This window comes from Geotrypetes seraphini, chromosome 7, assembly GCF_902459505.1.
Source record: "Geotrypetes seraphini chromosome 7, aGeoSer1.1, whole genome shotgun sequence".
Taxonomy (NCBI): domain Eukaryota; kingdom Metazoa; phylum Chordata; class Amphibia; order Gymnophiona; family Dermophiidae; genus Geotrypetes; species Geotrypetes seraphini.
Window position 1 is genome coordinate 176,462,784 of NC_047090.1, and position 23,104 is coordinate 176,485,887.

A 23,104-nucleotide genomic window follows, 5' to 3' on the forward strand; every position below is an offset into this window, starting at 1 on the left:
TGCTGGACATGGAAGAAGAAATTACATTAGATTTTGGTGCCGCTATCCTGTTTGTTAGAAACGCATATCTTAATATCTAAAAGGTGTATCAAGATACAGTAGATTTCAGAGATACTGCCAGATGCACAAACTGCTGAGGATGCAATGAATGTCGGCCTTGAATGCAGAGAGGCAAGTAAAGCATACGTTCTTGAAGGTGTGGGATCCATTTCTTATTTCTCTAATCCTAAGATGACACAGTGGACCGGTGAACACTTTTATTGCATAAGAAAATGTGGTTATGTATTTGGCTTGGTGGAGGGTGAGGTATGGCTATTGGGACTAGATTAGTGTGTATATAGCCATTCCTATACTGATGTAATGTTGAAATAATTAATCTAAAACTAAACCAAAACTCAATTTTATAGACCGGGTCTTCAACCAAAAGGTGCTCGACTCAGTTTACAATAATGTAACTGAAGCAGGCTATTCAGGAGGGGTTCCCTGAATGGAAAAATCTCAATAATCAGTATAGGCTGGAATTCTTATGCTTTCAGGTGGATTTCTTGGGACACCAGGCCGCACAGTGGTATAAATTGATATCTGGATTCATGAATAAAAAACCAAAGACTGGTCTTAGAGACATTTGGAGCATTGAGATTAAGCATCAGATTTCTGAATCTCTTTTTTTTTTTTTTTTTTTTAATTTTTTATTTATAAATTTTCCATTCTTACAATATTTAAATCATACAATATATATTAATTATTACATATCCATAATATTATCATTATTAATTCATATTATTTAAATATAATATGATAAAGATTATACAATAACATATAAAATATAATTCCCACTCCCTTTTTATATAATTTATTTCCATTAATTAATCAAATCCCACCCCATTCGTATATAATTTTTATCATTGTGCTAAGAAACTAATCATTAGAATATTTTGTCAATGGTTGCCAAATTTTCTTGAAGTTAAGAAGATTTCCCTGTTGTAACGCTAATATTTTTTCCATTTTATAAATATGACAAACAGAATTCCACCAAAATGTATAATTCAATTTGGTATAGTCTTTCCAATTTTGAGTAATTTGTTGCATGGCGACTCCTGTTAGTATTAGTAATAGCTTATTATTATTTGCTGAAATCGGACTCTTAGTTCTCATTGCAGTACCAAATAATATGGTGTCATATGAGAGTCCTACGTGATTCTCTAATAACTTATTAATTTGGGGCCAAATTGAATTCCAAAATGCATTTACATAGGGACAGAAAAAGATTAAATGATCTAACGTCCCTATTTCCAATTTACAATGCCAGCATCTATTAGATCTAGTACTATCTATTTTTTGCAGGCGCGTTGGGGTCCAGAATACTCTATGTAATAAGAATAACCATGTTTGATTCATAGATGCTGACCTTGTAGATCTTAATCTCCAGGACCAAAATCGTGGCCATTGAGATTCAGAAATTGTCTGACCAATCTCAATACTCCAAATATCCCTAAGACCTGTTTTCTTTTTTTTATTTAAAAATCCGTATATCAATTTGTACCATTTTGCGGCTTGGTGACCCAAAAAATCCGTCTGGAAACATAGAACCTGTAGACTATATTGATTATTTAGATTTTTCCATTCAGGGAACCCTACCTGAATGGCCTGCTTCAATTGCATCCATTTAAAATAATGTGTTTTATTTAATCCAAATTTATTTTGCAATTGTGAAAAACTAAGCAGTGATCCTTCTGATATGACATCATTTAATGTTCTTATTCCTGCATTTATCCATTGCTTCCAGACGATTTTAAATCCACCAATTCTGATCCTGGAGTTTATCCATATTGATTGATTTAGAGATTTAGCAATAGGTTCTGGTGATAGATTACTAATATATCTCAATGTTTTCCAAGTGTCAAATAAAATTCTGTGATCTTTGTATCTTTTAGGCATTGTTATAGTTATTAACTGTTCTGGATATAAAGGGAATAGGAGCCGCCATTCTAAATATAGCCAATCAGGTACATTTTCTAAAAGGTCTGGGAGGATCCAATACATACCCTGTCTTAAGATATAGGCTTGATGATACCTATAAAAATTTGGAAAATTTACCCCCCCTTCCACAATTGGTCTTTGTAATGATACTAAAGCGATTCTTGGTCTTTTCCCACACCAAACAAATTTTGTAAGAACATTGTTAAGTTTTTTATAAAACGACCCCTGAAAAAATATTGGAATCATACTCATTTGGTAACAAACCACAGGCAATATCATCATTTTAATTGTTTGAATTCTTCCCCACCAAGAAAGATGTAATGGATTCCATTGCTCACACATTTCTGTTATTTTTTTCAATAAAAGTTTTTCATTCTCTTTGACTGTGTCTTCAATTGTATTTTTAATCATAATTCCTAAGTATTTTATACCATCTTCTTTCCAAATAAATGAATATGTTTCAAATAATCCTTTGGTACAATGAACATTTATTGGGAGAATTTCAGATTTGTTCCAATTAATTTTATATCCAGAAAAAGTACCATATTTTTCTATTAAATTAAGTATACATGGAATAGTAGTTTCCGGTTCTCTTAAATATAATAATATATCATCTGCATATGCAGATAATTTAAATTCAAAACTGGTAAATGATATTCCCTTTATCTCCTTAGTTTTGTTTATTGCAATTAATAAAGGTTCTAGGACAATATCAAAAAGTAAAGGAGACAGAGGGCATCCTTGTCTAACTCCCCTATGCAAGTTAAATCTATTTGATAAATTATTGTTAATATATAATCTTGCTCCAGGAGAGCTATACAATGTCTGAATCATTTTAATAAAACCGGATCCTATGCCAAACCATTGTAAAGCTTGGTATATAAAATTCCATTCCACTCTGTCAAAGGCTTTTTCTGCATCTAAAGATATTAAAAAAACTGGATCATTTATATTTTTTGCTAAATTTAATGAGTGGAATGCTAATCTAGTATTATTTGATGAATGTCTTTTAGCAATAAATCCTGTTTGATGTACATCAATAATGAAAGGGAGAGCTTTTGCCAATCTTAATGCTAATACTTTAGCCATTAGTTTGTTATCCACATTCAATAATGAAATAGGCCTGTAGTTTGAAACCAGAGTAGGATCTTTGTTTGGTTTTGGTAAGACTATAATTATTGATTCTGCCATAGTACCAGAAATATTTTCATTCTTTATTTGATATTGATACAAATTTAACAGATGTGGTAATATGATATTTTGGAAAAATTTATAAAATTCAACAGTATACCCATCTCCACCTGGAGCGGATCCAACTCTAAGAGACCTCAATGCTGTTTCTAATTCTTTTAAAGATATAGGTTCTTCTAAACTTCCTTTTATATGATCTGGAATATTTGGTCCAATATATGAATTTAAAAAATTTAACCCGTCTTGTTCTTTATTTTTATAAGAATTGGAAGTATATAATTCTTTGTAAAAATCAAGAAATTGTGTTATAATATCTTTTGTGTTGGTATGTGTGTTACCTTGTGTATCTTTAATTGCAATAATCTTAGATTTTCTTTTTTTTGCTTTTAGAAAGTTTGCTAATAATTTCCCTGCTTTATTTGAATTTCCATAAAATTGTACTTGTTTGTTGAAAATGTCTTTCCTCACAATTTGAGAAGAAATCTCATTATATTTAACTTTTAATTTTAATAATTCTTGTAATGTATTATTTTCCCATTTCTCAATTAATTTATTTTCTAATAATTTAATTTGCTTTCCCATCTCAAGAAATTGTTTTTTTTTTTGTTTGTTAATAAATGTTGAATATGAAATAATATTTCCTCTCATAGTTGCTTTAAAAGCATCCCATAAGATCTCAGCATTAATATCATCTGATTCATTAAATTGAAAGAATTCTTGCATTTTTATTTTAAAATCTTCAAGAAATTTTGAATCCGCTAATAAATCATTATTAAATCTCCAAATTAAATCAAAATTTTCAACATCATAATTTTGAAGATTAATCCACACACCAGCATGATCTGAAATTATAATGGGATCAATTACTGCTTTTAAGATACGCTGCGCTATATTATTAGAAACAAATATATAATCAATTCGTGAAAAAGATTTATGGACCTGAGAACAAAAAGAAAATTCCTGATCATTAAAATGAAGAATTCGCCATATATCTACTAAATCACAAGATATTATCAAATTATCTAAGCCTAATGATTTCATAACTTTACTTGGTTTTTTATCCAAAATCGGATCCATTACAGCATTGAAATCCCCTGCTACTATTAAATTAGATGTAGCCAGTGGTAAGAGCAATTGTTGAATTTGTTTAAAAAACTCCATTTGATTCGTATTAGGAGCATATAAATTGAATAAATTCAGGGTTGTATTTCCCAGAACCATCTCGATATGTACCCATCTACCTAAGGGATCATAATTAATTAATTTAAAATCTGCATTACATTTTTTGTTTATTAGAACAGCCACTCCAGCTTTTTTCTTTAAAGCCGGTGCAAATAAACATTTAGAAATCCATCCTCCAGATAATATTTTTGATTCAATTTCCGAAAGATGGGTCTCTTGAATAAAATAAATGTCCGCATTTTGATTTTTAAGGAACGATAATAATTTCTTCTTCTTAATAGGATGATTTAAACCATTGACATTCAGCGAATACATTTTTATATCCATCTAATTAATAGTTATGTTTTATCCAATATTCTATGATAGTTTACAAGATTATTTCCTAGCACATTCATTAAAAATTCATATCCTATCCCACCCATTATTTTCCCTCCCCTCCCTCCCATTATCATATTCTGATTTGGAACACGCATTGGTCATGCAAAACCTACATCTCCATCTCCAGGCAACTAATAATTCATTATATTATTTAAAAAACATATTTCTAAATTCAATACATTCTTTATACTTCCACTCTTATATAATTGAAAATTATATCCATTTAATCTATAATATTTTATAAATTTACTGAGAATTATATATATTTGATTCATAAAATTAAATTCAAATTCAATATCATGCATACATGTAATATTATATTCTTAATAAATAAACATATTACAATATATCTCTATTTCTCTATATATATCTATAGATCTTCATATAAATTGAATATATTCATTTTTATAAAAATATATGAATATTTATATTAATAATAATGCAATTCAATCATTTTCATAGATCATCTTCATAATAAATTAATTTGAATAATTAGTTAAATAAAATATACATTTTATGTCAATAAATAAGTTTTATAATAAATTCATATTTTATTAATATTATTATCTACCATTCAATTACTTATTTTCTTATTTTTCATAATAAGTTAATATGACTGAATAATTGAATCAAATAAAATTTTTTTTTTTTTTTTTATTAGATATATATTTTATTAATTAATTCTGTCAATAATCAAATTATTTTCTTGTATATATTTCATAAAATTATAATTTTCTTATACAGAATTAAATTATTGTTTTTATAATAAATTAATATATTTCATTTTTAAATCTTATTCTCGATATATCAATAATAAATTTTTCCTATCAATATTTTTAATGATAATTTCATTGTAAATCATTTCAATATTCCTTATTCATAATAAGTTAATATGCTATATGATTGAATAAATTTTCTATTTTGATTAAAACAAGTAATTTATATAAAATTTTTTTTTTTTTTTTATATATATTTTATTTTTTTTTTATTTTATTTTATTAATGATTGTGGATGCTAATGTTTTATTAATAATTAATTTAATAAAATAATATTATAATATTGCATCCACTATATCAATAAATATAAATTATATTTCCAGTTAGTAACATTTCTTATATCTTTTTTTTTTTTTTTTTAATAATCTTCTTTATTTTCCCTTTTTTCCATCTTCTTTCTTCTTTCTTCAGCTGAATTGTTTCTTATGTAAACATAGGTTCTTTTTGTGTCAGAAATTCTTTCAGTTTTGCCGGGTCTTGAAAATATATGGATTTATTTCCACTGGATACTCTCATAGTAGATGGATAATATAGTCCATATATGTATCCTTTTTCTTTCAGCTGCTGTCTGTATGTAAGGAATTGTTTTCTTATGTTTGCTGTATATTTAGCAAAATCCGGAACTAAAATCAGTTTTGATCCTTTATAGTTCAAGTTTTTATTTGCTTTTGCCAATTTTAATATTTCTTGAGCTTGTTGATACCTTAAAACCTTGAATATCAAAGGTCTTGGAGCAGCCTGATTTACTGGCTTTCTTGTGGGGATTCTGTGGGCTCTTTCAATTTCTAACGGCCATTTTGAATTGAGCTGAAGCAGTTTAGGTAACAGATTTTCCAAGAATTGTACCGGGTCTCCTCCTTCAATATTTTCAGCCAGCCCCAAAATTCTTATGTTCTTTCTTTTTCCTCGGTTTTCCATGTCCACCATTTGATTTTTTAAAGCTGCTATTTCTTTTTTATCTTTGTCATATTCCTGTGTGAAAGATTCAAACCTCTCCACTTTTTCTTCCAGCACTGTCATTCTCAGTCTCTCAGTTTGGATTTCTTGTTTCATGTTAAGAAGCTCTTCTTTTACTTCAGATATTTTATTGGAGTTTTCAGTCAGCATCAGTTTTATTTTAAACAGTTCAGTCATTATATCAGCCTTTTCAGTGAGTTCTTCAGTCTCCATCGGGAACGGCACACTCGATGGTGACAGGGGAGTTACTTTTGTTCTTTTTGCTGATATTCCCGATGTTGAAGGTTTTTCAGCTTTCCCCTGCTTTATATTCGCCATCTCCGACGTTGTTTTATGTATTTTTTTTTGCGATTTGAAAAAGTAGAAGTTTTATTTTTGTTCCGTTTGTTGCCTGGATACGGGAGCGCTGCAGTTAGGCTGCCATATCGTGCGCGCTCCAAGCCACGCCCCTCAGATTTCTGAATCTCAATGGCCACGAATTTGGTCTTGGAGAATGAGATGTACAGTGTCTGCATCTATGAGACAAACTTGGTTTTTTATTTTACATAGAGCTTTATGGACCCCTACACGTTTACATAAGATTGATAGCTCTAAGTCTAATAGATGCTGGCATTGTCATCTAGAAGCAGGGACTTTGGATCATTTAATATACTTTTGTCCCTGTATCATGGCCTTTTGGAAATCAATTTGGTCTCAAATTAATTGTTTATTAGAAAACCATGTAGCTCTATCGTATGATACAATTCTATTTGGAATGTCCATGAAAATAAAAAGTCAAATTTCATCTAGTAATAATAAACTTTTATTAATAATGACAGGAGTTGCCATTCAACATATCATCAGAAATTGGAAAAATTACACCAGACTCAATTACACTTTCTGGTGGAATTCGTTATGCCATATATACAAAATGGAAAGAATAATTGTCATACAAAAAGGAAATTATAATAATTTTAAAAAGATATGGGGGCCATTGATAACATATTGTAATGATTAGACACCTTTTTACACTAAAAGTATAATTATAATTATGGGAAAGGGGGATACATAGCTATATTATTGGTTTAATCAATATTTTTGAATATATTATATGTAAGATATGTTTGATTTATAATATTTGTGGAAAGGGAGGGTGGGGAAGGGGCTTAATTTATGTATTGAAGATGATATTAGAAAAGAAATTCAAGTGATATATTTGATTCAATTGATGTAATATTGTACACTTGTTGAAAGATGGAAAATGAATAAAGAATTGGAAAAAAAACCCCCAATAATGTAAGTACAGTACATAAATATGGAAGATGAATGTAATCTAGAGTGGCTTGGGGCTCCGTTTACTAAGGTGCGCTGCAAATTAGTGCATGCTAACCCCCCCCCCCCCCGCTACACATAAAAACTAACGCCAGCTCAATGGTGGCATTAGCGTCTAGCGCATGCGGCAAAACTGCTTGTGCTAAAACTGCTAGCACAGCTTAGTTAAAGGAGCCCTCGGTTTTCAAAGTGCCTTCCGAAATAAAACGAAGGCGCCTAGACTTCTAAGTGAAAGCAGTCACTCATTCCAGAGCTCAGTTAGTTTGAAAATGAAAGAGTGGCTGAATCTCTTGAAAGTTCTCTTTTTACCCCTGAGGGAAGGAAATGTACGTTTTAATTTATTTGCACTCCTAGCGAGATGAGATCTGTGTACATTCCAATCTAAAGGAACCAAAGGAATAAAAATTCCAAAGAGAATTTTAAATGCAATACAAACGCACTTAAATTGAATTCTAAGTTGTAATTCCTTATGTGATCGAATTTACTCTTACCAATAATGAGCTTGGCAGCGGTTCAATAAGCAAGAGTTTAAAATTAAAAAAAACAAAACAAAACCATCACATAAAAAATAGGCCTAGCATATGATCCTTTGGGCCTGGTCTGTTATAAAATTATCCCCAAGTGCCACTGTCGCCAATTGGTTAGTACTTTGCGACTACAGTGGTGCTGACAAGTGACGCTATAGTGCAGTACAGATCCACAAGGTAACGTGTATGCAACTGGTGAACTCTTCCATTCCCACAACTCAACTCAACTCAACTCAGATTTTATTGAAAAGTTTTGGCATTAGAACACATGTACTGACTTGGACTGCCAATGTGAACTGGTGCTCCATGGACATCTTTCATTGGGTGAGTGGCCAGTACAACAGCGTTTAATTTGTCTTCAGGAATCGGTCTCATTGAAACCACCAACTGGCATGAAAAACTGCCAACTTCAGAACAGGGCACTGCTGTCTGACAAATAAAGAAAAAAAAGATAAAAGTGTTGGTAGTCAGCAGGAGGAATTCTCCAAGGTTTGCTTTCTGCCGAAGTGCATTGATTAGTTTATACATGAGGGATAAGCAGCATAAAATCGGTTTTACTCTTTTTGGGACCTTTCCAGGTACTTGTGACCTGGATTGGCCACTGTTGGAAACAGGATACTGGGCTTGATGGATCTTCAGTCTCTCTCAGTATGGCAACTCTTATGTTCTTATGAATTGGGGAAGGTTTTTCTTTTCTGGAAGACTAGAATCCAACCCAATTAAAGGCAGATATTCAAAGCAATACCAAGCAGCAAAAGTTATACAGTTAACTGGCAAAAGTTGTAACCAAATACCCAATCAAATCAAGTGTTGTTCATTGCAAGGCCCGAGGACCAGTGGCAGCACCAACCAATCTTAAAGTGTGGCCCTCTGACCCTTTTCCCCCAGTATACAATCTCTCCCCATCTTTTCCTCAGATTTCTATAACATGTTTGAAGACTTACTTCTTTCAGAGGGTTTAAAAAAAAATCTGTGATGGGTTGTTATCAGAATTTGACATTATTGTTTTACTAGTATTTTAGCCCTTTACATTAACGGGTGCTAGAATATATGTCTGTCTGTCTTTCTTTATTTCTGTCTCTCTCTCCCTCCTGCTGTCTTTGTTTCTGTCTGTCTCTCTCCCTGGCCCCCTTTGTCTGTCTGTCTTTCTGTGTCTCTCCCTGCCCCTGTGTCTTTCTTCTTTGCTTTCTGTCTGCCTTCCTCCCGCTGTCTGTTTTTCTTTCCCCCCACTTCCCTGTGCAGCAGCCACAGCAGCATTCCCTCCCCCTCCATGTCCCTGTGCAGCAGCATTTCCCCCACCCTACTCCCCTGTACAGCAGCATTTTGATCCCCCCACTTCCCTGTGCAGCAGCCACAGCAACAGCATTCCCTTCCCCCCATACCACTTCCCTGTGCAGCAGTAGCATTTCCCTTACCCCCCTTCCCTTCCCGCGGTCCCGACAAACCTGCCGATTCCAGTAGCGTGTGCAGCACTCTACACACACTGCTTCGGGGCCTTCTACTGCCCTGATTTACTCTGGCACATCCCTGATGACATCATTAGAGATGCGGCAGAGCAAATCAGGGCAGTAGAAGGCCCCGAAGCAGCATGTGTAGAGTGCTGCACACGCTGCTGGAATCGGCAGGTTTGGAGTCGGGACCACGAAGAACGTAGCGGCTGGAGTGTTTTGACAGCGCTTCCCTTCACGCCCCGCGAGGTGTCGCCGCAGCTCCTCTCGATCCCTGCCTGCGTCGGAAGCCTTCTCCGATGCTGGTGCGGCTGGTGAGAGGAGCCGAATATTGTGGAGAGCAGGGAGTCCAGTGCTGGCGGCCAGTCCTGTCGGCGAGTGTAGGTAGGTGCTGGGAAGAAGTAAGGCTGGGGACTCGCGCATGCGCACTCCTGCGGCCACAGACCTATGGATCATGGAAGCACGCAGTTAAGAGTGCGCATGCGCGGCTAGGGTTTTATTATATAGGATTATTGATATGTTTTGAAAAATTTGAACATTATTTTTTTAATAACTTGTATGATTATGTATTTTGGGGAAGTTTTAAGAACTGCATGTTAGTATTTTAGGATCAGAGTGTTTTGCTCACCTATGTTTATGTGTATTTTTTGGGATCCTACATAGGTTTTTGGTTATGAGGGATGTGAATGTTTAAATAAATAATGAATGACTTTAGATAGATTGTGAGCCCACCGGGACACATGGGATAAATGCTTGAGTGCCTGATTGTTAACCGCTTAGATACTTTTGATGGGCGGTATATAAATACCTTAAACAAACATACATTTATTCTGTTTAATAACTATACCATTCAGCTCATGGCAAATCTGAGCTATTTTGCCCAAAATCCCACTGTATTCTCACAAGACTTGAATGAGAACTATACAGGTCAAACATACTGTCAACTATATGGTGCTGGAAGAAAACAGAATAGCTGTTCAAAATAGTGGTGCCACAAACATGCCTCCACAGAATGTACTTGGGGGGGGTGGAGCCAACTTGAAAGGGATGGGGGGAAAGAAGGTTGACAGCATGTCTACTGCTTTGTCCAGTGATGGTCTTGATTGTCAAACTTAACTTGTTTTTGACACACTGGTCCCTGCTTAAAAAAAAAAAAAGAGAAGATATCCGACTTAGGACTTGTGCAGTGAGATTCAGGGTGTCCGCAAACATTTTGACAGTTAGCAGCGACTATTGCGTTATCTGGCCAAATCGGAAACCACTGCTCAAGGAAGGCCCCTTTTATTATCCATTTAAATCTGCACATATATTGATTCTCTGCTGCCATTTCAAATGGACATGTGAAGAGGGATTTTTAACTGATTAAATTTGTGCATTTAAAAGCCAATTTTAATCACAAATATTTTGAATAATCAATCCCTTAGGGCCCCTTTCTCCTGCGGCAAATGCGCCGAAGCCCATAGGAACTGAATGGTACATCTGCTGCAGGAGAAAAGCTACCGCAGCTATGTAAGAGGGACCCTTAGTTTGTGAGATATTGTGATTTTTAAAGCCCTCAGCTCTGCCAGAGCCAGAGAGTATATAACGGTTTAGGACATTCTTAGAAAACTGTCACAAGAATGCATCTTGAACTTTGAAGTCATCTAGGTTCTGCAGTATCTGGGTGCCTCAATGTAATTGCATCTAAATTACTGATTTGAAAAATATGGTAGGTACAGCATTAACTTACTTAAAAGCACAATATACTGTATACTGTAAAAGCATATTACTGTATACTCGAATATGAGATATTTGAGCCAAAAAATGGCCCCAAAATTGGTGTCTCGTCTTATATTCAGGTCAGCACCCATCCGCTCCCCTCCCAGACTTGTTGCAGGCCTCCGCCAGCCTGCCGTGTGACTTGGTTGGCTTGTCACAGGAGAGATCCCTCCTGTCTCCTGTCCCAGCCAACCCTGATTTTTTTTTTTTTTTACCTCCCTCCTGCCTCCCCCCCCATACTTTTTTGAATATCTGGTGGTCTAGCAGTGTACTGGGCAGGAGCGAGCTTTCCATACTCCTGCCCCATGCTGAGCCCCTCTGAATGGGTGCTGCAAATATTTGCGTTCCAGCAGTGTACCGGGCAAGAGTGAGCTTTCTGCACTCCTGCCTGGTGCTGAGTCACTCACTTAATGGCTGCCAGCAGTTATTGCGGGCCTCGTGAGAATTGCCAGCAGCCATTCAGGGAGTGGCTCAGGACCGGGCAGTAGCACAAAATGCTCACTCATGCCCAGTACACCATTGAGCCGTGAGAACTTGAGGCAGTTATTCAGGGAGGGGCTCAGCACAGGGCAGGAGCGTAGAAAGCTCGCTCCTGCCTGGTACACTGCTGGACTACCAGGTATTCAAAAAGGTACACAGGGGGAGGTGGGAGGGAGGTACAGAGTCAGCTGGGACAGGAGACGGGAGGGATCCCTCCTGTCCCGACCTACCACTAGACCACTAGGCCATATGGCAGGCTCGGTGGAGGCTTGCAGGACATTGAGAGAGAGGGGGGACAGGGTACAGAGCAGGGAGGTGGGACAGAGTGCAGAGCCTGGCAGGGGGGGACAGGATGGGGAGACAGGCAGGGCAGGAAGTGAGGGGGGTTGGATGCAAATCCTGGTAGGGCAGGGCACATTAATATTAACCCTCCTGGCTTATATTCAAGTCAACCTTTTTTCCTCCTTTTTGGGGGGAAAAAGGGTAACTCGACTTATATTTGGATCATCTTATATTTGAGTATATGCACTCTAATGAAAAGCATTATTTCAAAATCCACAACTTTTCAAAATGGTTTTAAAAATGCAACACTACTTAAATTTGTTGGCAATTTATGTTATGTGCAACCTTAAATCCACCCCTCCGAATCCTTATTAATTAGAGCTCTACTGCATTTCTCGTTCTTTGCTTGAACTTACCTTATACATGCTCACATTGCATTTCTGTTCGATATTTCTAACAGGAACTCCAGCTTTTTGAGCTGCTCTTTCAAAGGAAAAGCTACAGCCCAGATAGAAAGTCACCATGTCCTTGAGTTGGTCAGTGTATTTCTCCAAGCTGCTTAGGGTGCCAGTAAAAATTCCATTTTCAAACCTCCAGTACTCCAGACAGTCACCCCTGTACAGAGAGACCCGATATGTAAGGCGCACATCTCTTTCTATGTCTCTACCAGCTATTAACAACAGAATTAATCTAAGTCTCAGGTCTACCTTTGAATTTCAAGGTCCCAAAAGTTTGGAAAATCCTACCATTACATGTATGACAACCTCCTTTGTACTACCATTTCAGAGAAATGTTGAACACATATCTCTTCCCTTTATAATTCTCATGACTATCAATTAAGACTAATTAATCTTATTATATCTGTAATGATGTTAGGGATCTTGTTGTAAAGTGCAATGAATCCCTGCTGAAAATTGTGGGTTATAAGAAACGGGATGGGATGGTGCAGGCATTAGTTTGATCTATTAGGAAGAAGCTGTGTGAATTGTTCTCCGTTAATTATGTGATACATTCTCTATCTTTTTGAATCAGCTACGCCCATTACTAGAAAATTGTTTGTAAATCATCGTTGGTTCCCCGAGGCAGGAACGAAACGTGGCACGTCGGAACCTGCAAGCTGTAAGATAAGTTTGCTGTGTTTTCTTAAAGTTAAGAATTTTCAGCCCTAGTGGCATATAACTATACAAGCATGCAAGTTTTAAGTTGTCTCTTACTTTTTTGTATATGCGATGATTGGGCAGTGAGGCGGTAGTGTCGGGGTTTTCCCCAGTTATCGCCTCCATGATTCTGAGCATAAAGTTTATTAACACTTCATATGCCATCGACACAATGTACTTACAAATATTATTAAGAGTGATTTTTTTCTGTTCCACAGGCTACAGCTTTTTTGTTTGCAGTTCTATTTGATCTTTTATCAATCTGGGACCCCTGCTGAAGGCGTGTTAACCGAAACACAGACCATGTCGGGTCCTATGGTTTGTTTTTAAGGTGGTATTATTAACCTCACTCAATTATTTGATACAATAAACTTAGCCTGCATCATTGTATGTGTTTCTGCAGTGTTTTCCTTGTTTTTTGTTTCTCCACTGCAGACTTTGTTGGTTCTTCCCTTTGTTTGTTTTAGAGATCTGCCCTCCAACAGCATAAAACTTCAATTGCACAGACAGCTAGATACCGAGAACCCAAGTTTCCTTATAGTAAGTGTGGAGACAAGGTCTCACAGCTTGTAAACCCTTTCAGAGGAAGGCCACTCCCATACTTACCGTATATCGGCATTGGTGCTCAGTGGTGGGCAGCCCCATTCCCCTGGCTTACTACGATACAGCAATGGCAGAGCTCCACTGTTTGCATGGCAGAACTTCTCAAAATCTTCAGCAAGGAATTTGTGGAGGATCACAATGTTAGCTTGTTTATACCCTTTAAAGATTGAATTTGTTAGATGACTACAGAAGAAAAGTAAAATATTTTTTTAAAAATACAAAAGATGACATCTATGAAAGTATATCAGACTAATACAACAGCAAGGTCTAATTCACAGCTACAGAATAAATTAAAATCAACCAGGCCATTCATATCCTTCAGGAAAAAGAGGGTAGGAAGAAAGGGAGGAGGAGTGGTTTTCTATATTATAGATAATATTAAAACAAAAATGAAGGACTTATGATGTAAGGAGGAGGCACTGTGGGCTACTCTGGAATGTGGGAACTGAATAACTACTGGATATATTGGCATAGATTCTAAAGTCGAGTGTGAAAATCCATGCTGGGCTTTACTATAAAGAGCACATAAAAATATGGGTTCATAGTCTAAAGCGCACGAGGACAAAGGCGCGCCGACAACCGAGCGCAGACAACTGAGCGCAGGACTTCATTGTGCCAAAGAAAACCCCCCTCATTATACTGGAAACTTAACTTTTTCCCTGTTTTTTAGGGAAAAAGTTACGTTTTCAGTATAATGTGGGGGGTTACAACATGGCAGCGTGAGGCAGCGCGTCCCTATTAAGGGTTCCCCCCCCCCCGTCAAAGTGCGATCCCTATTAAGGGTTCCCCCCCCCACATACACCCCTCACACTTCCCCCCATCAAAGCCCTTTAAAATACGGGTTTTCTTCAGCACGATTAAGCCCTGCACTCAGTTGTCCGCGCTCGGTTGTCGGCGCGCCTTTGTCCTTGCACGCTTTTGACCCGTCACCAAAAAGATGTGCATACAAATTCAAATTGATGTCAATTAAGCATCCAATTGTTGGCAATAATTGGCTCATTAGCTGATTTAGGGCCTCTTTTACTAAGCAGAAGTAAAGTTTGTACTATGGCCTGGGGCGCTAAATTTTCCGATGCTCATAGGAATTATATGAGCGTTAGAGCATTTAGCACTCCAGGCCATGATAGGTTTAAATAGGCACACATTTTGGGCATCATATATAAAATCCAGGAGTTAAAATATTAAGTGCCTGATGTGTTCCTGCCCCACTCATGTCCCTCTTCCAGTTACATCAGGGGTGTCAAAGTCCCTCCTCGAGGGCCGCAATTCAGTCAGGTTTTCAGGATTTCCCCAATGAATATGCATGAGATCTATTAGCATACAATGAAAGCAGCGCATGCAAATAGATCTCATGCATATTCATTGGGGAAATCCTGAAAACCCGACTAGATTGCGGCCCTCGAGGAGGGACTTTGACACTTCTGACACTTTCCTGCTTCTCCTGTCGTTAAAATTGCGGGTTTATCCCCTGGCATTCGTTGCTCCATAATAATTAGAATTATTACATGTTTTTTGATGTATTAATGCACTAGCTTTAGTGTTTCTAAATTACTTGCTATGGTAGCACACATGTGGGCCCTATGATGGTGTGCATTGTCGAGAGAGCTTGCTGCTCTCTTGTTCTATCTAAAAGTTTAAGCATTTGGGCTGCTTTCCTGCTGTCTCGCTAGCTTACTTAGGCATAGCGGGTCCGCCCATCCCCACTAAGTCTAAGGCCTGATTGGCCCAGGCGCCTAAAGCCTGGGCCAATCACACCTTAGATTAAGTGGGGATGGGCGGACCCACTATGCCTAAGGCCTGATTGGTCCAGGCTTCTAGAGCCTGGGCCAATCAGGCCTTAGGCTTCAGAAGGATGGGCCGGGAAGGGGCGGGCCCGCCTCATTTCGACGAGACGGACCTGTGGCTGGACGGGCAAGTCCCGTCTGGCCAACAAGGACAGGCTAGTTTGGTTGGGGGGAGGTTTGAGGGCTGTTAACGCGGGGGGGGGGGGTGCGGAGGGGGTGCGTCTTCCGGCAGGAGGGATTGGGCACCCTCCTGCCAGCGATCGGTAGTGTCGGGGGGGGGGGGGGCGGTCGGTAGTGTCGGAGGGGCATCTTCTGGCAGGAGGATTTGGGCACCCTCCTGCCAGCAATTGGGCAGGCGGCCGCAGCCCGCTATACTTATAGCAGCAGAGCGATCCCTTGCCGCAATAAGTATAGCGGCCGCGTCTATTTACAATGTAGACCAGCATTTTGTTGGCCTACATTGTAAGCGTCTCTTCCTCTACTAGGGAGACGCGTAGGGCCGCCTAGGTTCGCCTAAGGCCCTTAGGCGAGCTTAGGTGTCTTGCGGGCCTCGCCTTCAATATAGGCGGCCTGCCTGGGGAGCATTTGTTTAAAAAACGTGCATCCCGATTGGCTGATTAGACAGCTGTAGGACGCCTACAGCTGCCTAAAATCGGGACGCACTTTGGATGTCTGCATCATAAATTCATGGATTTCCATTGGGAGTTTTCTTTTGCAGAAATAGGAACTTTTTGAAGAACTCTCATATAAAGGGCACATAACATTTAAAGGATAATGCTTAGCACCAATTCCCGTGCCTAACTTTAGGTAACAGAAATATGCCTGGTGAAACCACATGTAAATGTCGGTGCCCAAGTTCATATAACTATGTATGCAACTTTATGGAACACCTCTGACATGCCCTCTTTTGAGTTACGCACCATGCCTTATAGAATAGCATACAGCCAGATGCGCACACAAATTTTAATGCGTGCATATTAACCTCAGTAGTAGCTAAGGGTTGGTTATTCAATTAATTCGCATGCACATCTTAGGCTCGCACACAAATTTGGGTGTGCAAATCTGGGCACAATATATAGAATCTGGACTCATGTGGACATAAACACATACAACAAATCCTTTTTTTTAATCTCTTTCTAAACCATCTCTTTAAAATAGCTTCTTTTGCTAGCACACAGTTAATCATAATAATAACAGTTTATATACCGAAGGACCGTGAAGTTTTATGCGGTTTACAATGATTAAAAGATGCTACAAATTGAGTGGAATTAACAAAGTTAAAAGCTAGTGATTAACAGCTCTAGAGATCAGTTATTGTGGAATAAGATTGTACAGGTCAGTTGCCTAAATCATCTACATTTCATACTCAGCAATAATCAAGTCTGGATGTATCATACAGCAGCACTACCTCCTGCTTCTTCTCAAGGGGCATGGATTTGATATAACCCCTCTTGTAAGTACAATCAAAGCAGTTTACATGTACTATATGCAGGTACTTTTTTTTGTCTCTAATGGGCTCATAATCTAAGTCAGCTCTCTGTTTGTGGCTCCCTCAACTGGGAAAGTCTAGAACAGTGGTCCCCAACCCTGTCCTGGAGGGCCACCAGGCCAATCGGGTTTTCAGGCTACTCCCTAATGAATATGCATGAAGCAGATTTACATGCCTGCAGTGGCGTACCTAGGGTATGTGGCACCCGAGGCCCATCATTTTTTGACACCCCCCCCCATCTATATGAAAAATATGATTTTTAGTACCAATCTACATATCGCACCACAAGAGTGTACCTAGGAAAAGGCTGCATCTTAAACATTGCAGTGAGCACTAGAACACCAACACATACATTGTAAAACTAAACAAGCCAGATCCCGCACAGTCAATTGGTCCTGTAGTCAATGCCAACTGAAATCTATGTCTTTTTCAGAACACACAGAACAGAGATACACCCTCGCCCAAAATGGAATAATCACAAACTAAAAATAGAAATATGTAGACAAAAGTTAAACTGATCCGCCAAGAAACCAGACCCTGGATACAATGCAACACCACAAAAAACAGTAACACATGTCCTCTAATACAGTGCAAAATATAAAGACAGTAGATGTAAATTTGAAAAACCTGATACATAACAATCACCACTTTATAAATTAACAAATAAAAATAAAACAAATAATGAGAAATAAAAAAAATACCATTTTATTGGACTAATCCCCGTAAGCTCGGTCCCCATCCCCGCAAACCACCTGATTCCATCCACACAAGCCTTGAATTGTTTATATTAAAGTATAAAAAGAAACAATATTCTGTACAATTGTCAATTTATAAATCAGCGTCTTCTCCCCACTCTCTTCCCCATTTCCCTTCAGCATCCTCAGCCCACTCTCTCTCCACTTTCCTTCAGCGCACGCACATAAAAACAAGCAAGTAATTTTATATCATTTTCATTCTATTCATTCATAGAAATTAAAGTCTAGATAATGCCAGTCACATAACAAAACATGATTTTACAAAAATAATTCCCTGCAGTCAAGCCTACAAGGATTACTAGATGTCTTTCAGCAGTTCCCCTCCCTCCCTCCCCCTTACCTTTGTGGCCAAGTCAAAATGATCTACCAACAATAAAATTTTAAAAACACAAAGCACGCTGTACGCAGAGAAAATGTTAATTATCATTTATATTCCACGGGTTTTCAAAGAGGTCAAGGCAGATGACTTTATGCAATGTCACCTCAGTAACAACTATACAAAAATAGACAAATATTCCCCCTCCCTTTTTACTAAACTGCGATAGCGGTTTTTAGCGTAGGGAGCTGCGCTGAATGCCCCACGCTGCTCTCGACGCTCATAGGCTCCCTGCGCTAAAAAACTCTATTGCGGTTTAGTAAAAGGGGGCCATAGTGCAAAATATAGACAGCAGATATAAATTTTCAAAACGGACACATTTTGATCACTAAGTTGAAAATAAAATCATTTTTCCTACTTTTTTGTCTGGTGATTTCATGAGTCTCTGGTCCTTCTTCTGGTCCTTCTTCTTTCTCTCTCCCCCTGGCTCCCCTCTTTATTTCTGCCTTTCTTTCTCTCTCCTCCTGGCCCCCCTCTTTATTTCTGCCTTTCTTTCTCTCCCCTTGGTCCCCCTCTTTCTTTCTGCCTTTCTTTCTCTCTCCCCCTGGCCCTCCTCTTTCTTTCTGCCTTTCTTTCTCTCCCCCTTGACCCCCTCTTTATTTCTGCCTTTCTTTCTCTCCCCTTGGTCCCCCTCTTTCTTTCTGCCTTTCTTTCTCTCTCCCCCTGCCCCCCCCCTCTTTATTTTTTCCTTTCTTTCTCTCTCCCCCTAGCCCGCACAAAGCCAGCAGCCGATTTCTTCCTGCTCCTTCCCCGATGTCCTGATGTCCTGAACTTCATCGGGCAGCAGCAGCATTCACAATTCACTGCTGTTGCCCGCTTCAGGCCTTCCTCTCTGTCGGGTCCTGTCTTCATGAAAACTGGAAGTAGGCAGGACCAGGCAGAGAACAAGGCCTGAAGCCGGCAACAGCAGCGAATTGTAAACGCTGCTGCTGCCCGAAGAAGGTAATGGAGCACCGAGGCAGTCCGCTTCTCCCCCCTCCCAGCCGAACCCCCGCTGACCCTCCTATCTCCCCCCCCCCTCCGTGAACCTTTCCGACCTTCCCAGCGAGAGCAGCAAACCTCCTTCGCGGCTTTCTCCTCCCTCTGCCGCGTTACTGATGACGTCATCAGTGATGCGGCAGAGGGAGGATAAAGCCGACGCTACTGGAGGGAGGTTTGCTGCTTTCGCTGGGAGGGTCGGAAAGGTTCACTTGGAGGAGGAGAGATAGGATGGTCAGCGGGGTTTCGGCTGGGAGGGGGGAGAAGCGGTCTGCCTTGGTGCTCCAAGGCCTGGCGCTCCAAGGCCTGGCGCCATTACCTTTTTCGATAATGGCGCCGATGCTGCTTTCGCTGGGAGGGTAGGAGCGCGATAGGGACCGGGCCAGCTGTGCACCCCCCCCCCTAAGGCGGCACCCGGGATGGACCTCCCCCTCGCCCCCCTTGGTACGCTACTGCCCTGGGGAAACAGCCTGCAACAAGATCGCGCGATGCCAGAGATCTTTGCCTGCTTCGGCTGTTTCCTCCGCCGCGGTCCCGCCCCTCCTCTGACATCAGAGGAGGGGCAGGACCGTGGCGGAGGAAACAGTCGAAGCAGGCAAAGATCTCTGGCATCGCGATCTTGCTGCAGGCTGTTTCCAGACGCGACACCCGGCGCAGGAGGGGGGGAACTGGACCGGACCGGGAGCACCCCCTCAGGGCTTGGTACCCGGGGCGGACCGCCCCTCCCGCCCCCCCCTTGGTACGCCACTGCATGCCTGTCACTTCCATTATATGCAAATCTCTCTCATGCATATTCATTAAGGCTAGCCTGAAAACCCGATTGGCCTGGTGGCCCTCCAGGACAGGGTTGGGGACCACTGGTCTAGAACAGGGCTGCCCAAGTCCGATCCTCGAGATCTACTGGCAGGCCAGGTTTTCAGGATATCCATAATAAACATGCATAAGAGAGGTTTGCATACCAAGAAGGCAGTGCAGGCAAATCTCTCTCATGCATATTCATTGTGGATATCCTAAAAACCTGGCCTGCCAGTAGATCTCGAGGACCGGACTTGGGCAGCCCTGGTCTAGAAGCTGAGAGAGAATGAGAACTGCTTTCGCCTTTCTCTCACTCAACTCATTTCTGTTTACTGGTCCTTGTTTTAAATCATGAACCAGAACAATTTTTCTCATTTTCCTTCCTCCTCAGCATTCTACCTGCTGCATAATTTACTTTTCTAATTTAAAATTAGAAAGGAAAAACTTAACAGAAGGTTGCTTCAATTAACAAGTTTGCACTATAGTTTCATCACATCCCCAGATGTCATGACCTTTTTTGATTCACGGATTTTGGGTAGTGCCTGAGCAGGACATCAACACTAGTTTCCTTGGGTCTTGGACTAGCCAATATCTCAGTCCCCAGTCTGAGTCCAATAACTGATTTGATTCTAATTTCTTCCAGAGAAACAAATCACCTGACAACCAACAGCTGCCTGAAGAAACCTTCAAGTCAAAGTCCACAACCAGAACCAAGCTGAGCCTCTGGAATGAAGAAAAGTTAACTCTAGAACCAAATATTTTCACATTAGCTCAACAATTCAGTTTTAGTACTTAGTACCATAACAGCAAAAAAAGGAATTAAGAGACTTGTTTCTTAAGGTGGGATAAGTAGTTTACTACACTACATGAATAAGCACATGGTAACTTATTCTATGACCGCAGTAACGGTTTGATCGCACAGCTGTGACACTAAGGGACAGATTCTCAAAGTGGCGCCTTAAACGGTAGGAAAATAGCACCTGCCCCATGTCAATCACGCTAAGGCGCCACTTTAAGAAATCGCAGCTACTGGTGCCTTACAAAAAAATGTAGGCCACGATTTTAAAGGCCTTCATTGCCGGTGCCTAAGTGCCTAGTAGTGCCACCAATAAATATGCCTACTACCGCATTGGGAGTTGCTGGGTGCCACCAGGCGCCAGACCTAGAAGGCACTTGGCACCGCCTAATTGTTTATTAAAATGTCTTTTAATGGCACATTCTATTATTACGTCAGTTAAAGCCAATTAATAAAGTTAGGCGCTGGCAGGCGTGATCTAAGCGCCTACTGGCACCTAACTTTAGGTGGCCCTTACAGAATCCCCCCCCCCCCCAGTGTGCACTAATTCAAGCACTAAAAGGGAAATTTGATTAACTGGGTTCGACACTAACACACATATGAAACATATAAATGCTTGAAATATAAGACCTTACGTGCATACAAATCCACATAAGTGCTAGTAGGGCACCTAAGCGCTATTCTGTAATACCCACTTAAACTTATGAGCACTTATTTGCAAAGGGCTAGCTATACGTGGTGTAGCATGGGAGAATATACGCAGAGATGCTTTGTTGTGCCGTGTGCCTGGAACAAACTGCCTGACTCAGTACGTCTAGCTCCGTCTCCGACAGTATTCAGATCCAGACTCAAAGCCCACTTCTTTAAAGCTGCTTTTCAATTCCAAACTCCAACCCGCCTTCTAAGCACCAATATCTGTCTTATCATTCCCTCTGTTATTCCCCCACCTGAGCACTGTGTATCGATGCACCTCCTTGTCCAGTTTGTCCGTCTTGACTAGATTGTAAGCTCTTTGGAGCAGGGACTGTCTTTTCTATGTTTTGATGTACAGTGCTGCCTATGTCTAGTAGTGCTATAGTACATCCCACTTACACATGCAATATACAGAATACCGTAAGCTCTGTATGTGTGCCACATTTCAGATTTCCTGCTGACCTCAGCTCTATGGCTGGCATATCTGCAGGTGCCTAAATGTTGCGTGCACCAATACTGGGTTACATCTGTATTCTATAATGAATCTACATAACTAGGATTGTTATAAACTAAGCATCTACCAATGATAGAGTTACCCCCTAAGTTCTTACTGTGGGAAGGGGAGGAAAATGGGTAGAGAACTGTCACCATTATAGATGGTGTGGATGCATCGATCGGCAAAATGGGCAATGCAATTGCCATTGTGATGAAGCAACAAAGAGCTCCATCTGCTCCAAATGGATCTGCAGAACCTCCCTGAATCCTCCATCTTATCATGATGAAAAAGCCCCCCCCCAAAAAAAATTAATAAAAATAACCCTCCAGTCATGGCCCCGAGCTCAGGGAGAGAGGAGATGAGGTTTGGCTGTGGGTGGGGCTGGGGACAAGGTCACATGTCCTCTTTTTTACTATTATAAAAGCGGTAACCCTAGAACGGGTGTTATCCCTTCCTACCAGCAAGTGAAGATGGAGAAATCTGCATTCTACCAGCTACATCACAAGTATAAGCTGGGATGCTCTCTGAATGATTCGGTATTCACCTGTCAAAGTAGCAAAAGGCCCCTTCTGTAATACGCCCATGCCCCATTAACCACTGCAGCTGCAATGATAGTTAAGGTAGCATAACACCATAGAGTGGCACTTGCAACCATGTATGTGACCACAGCCAGGGACAAGGAGCACCATCAGCACAACCTACTGCCTTCTAGATGTAAAGTAAAAATGCTGGTTAATTCCAGAAGCCATTTGGTCACCACACAATTTTTTGTGTTTGCTTGGTTGTCAAAATTCTTCTCACTGGCTATGGCTTCTTCACTAGCCCCTACTCAATATGTTTCACAATTTTTTGGTTTTTTTTTAAGTGTTTCATTATATCTCAAACTTATTAAAGTGCTTAAAGTGCTTAATG

General features: G+C 39.6%; 1 protein-coding gene across 4 annotated transcripts in view; it reads right to left on the reverse strand.

Moving 5' to 3' along the window:
- Window positions 1-23,104, reverse strand: part of DGLUCY (D-glutamate cyclase) — a 125,920-nt gene that overhangs the window by 52,725 nt on the left and 50,091 nt on the right. For all 4 annotated transcript variants that reach the window (XM_033951027.1, XM_033951029.1, XM_033951028.1 and 1 more), the window contains exons 3-5: window positions 14,034-14,187; window positions 12,687-12,885; window positions 8,581-8,731 (exon numbers count right to left, since the gene is read on the reverse strand). In XM_033951027.1, coding sequence (XP_033806918.1) covers window positions 8,581-8,731; window positions 12,687-12,885; window positions 14,034-14,187 — 504 coding nt within the window. The remainder of the gene's footprint in view (window positions 1-8,580; window positions 8,732-12,686; window positions 12,886-14,033; window positions 14,188-23,104) is intronic.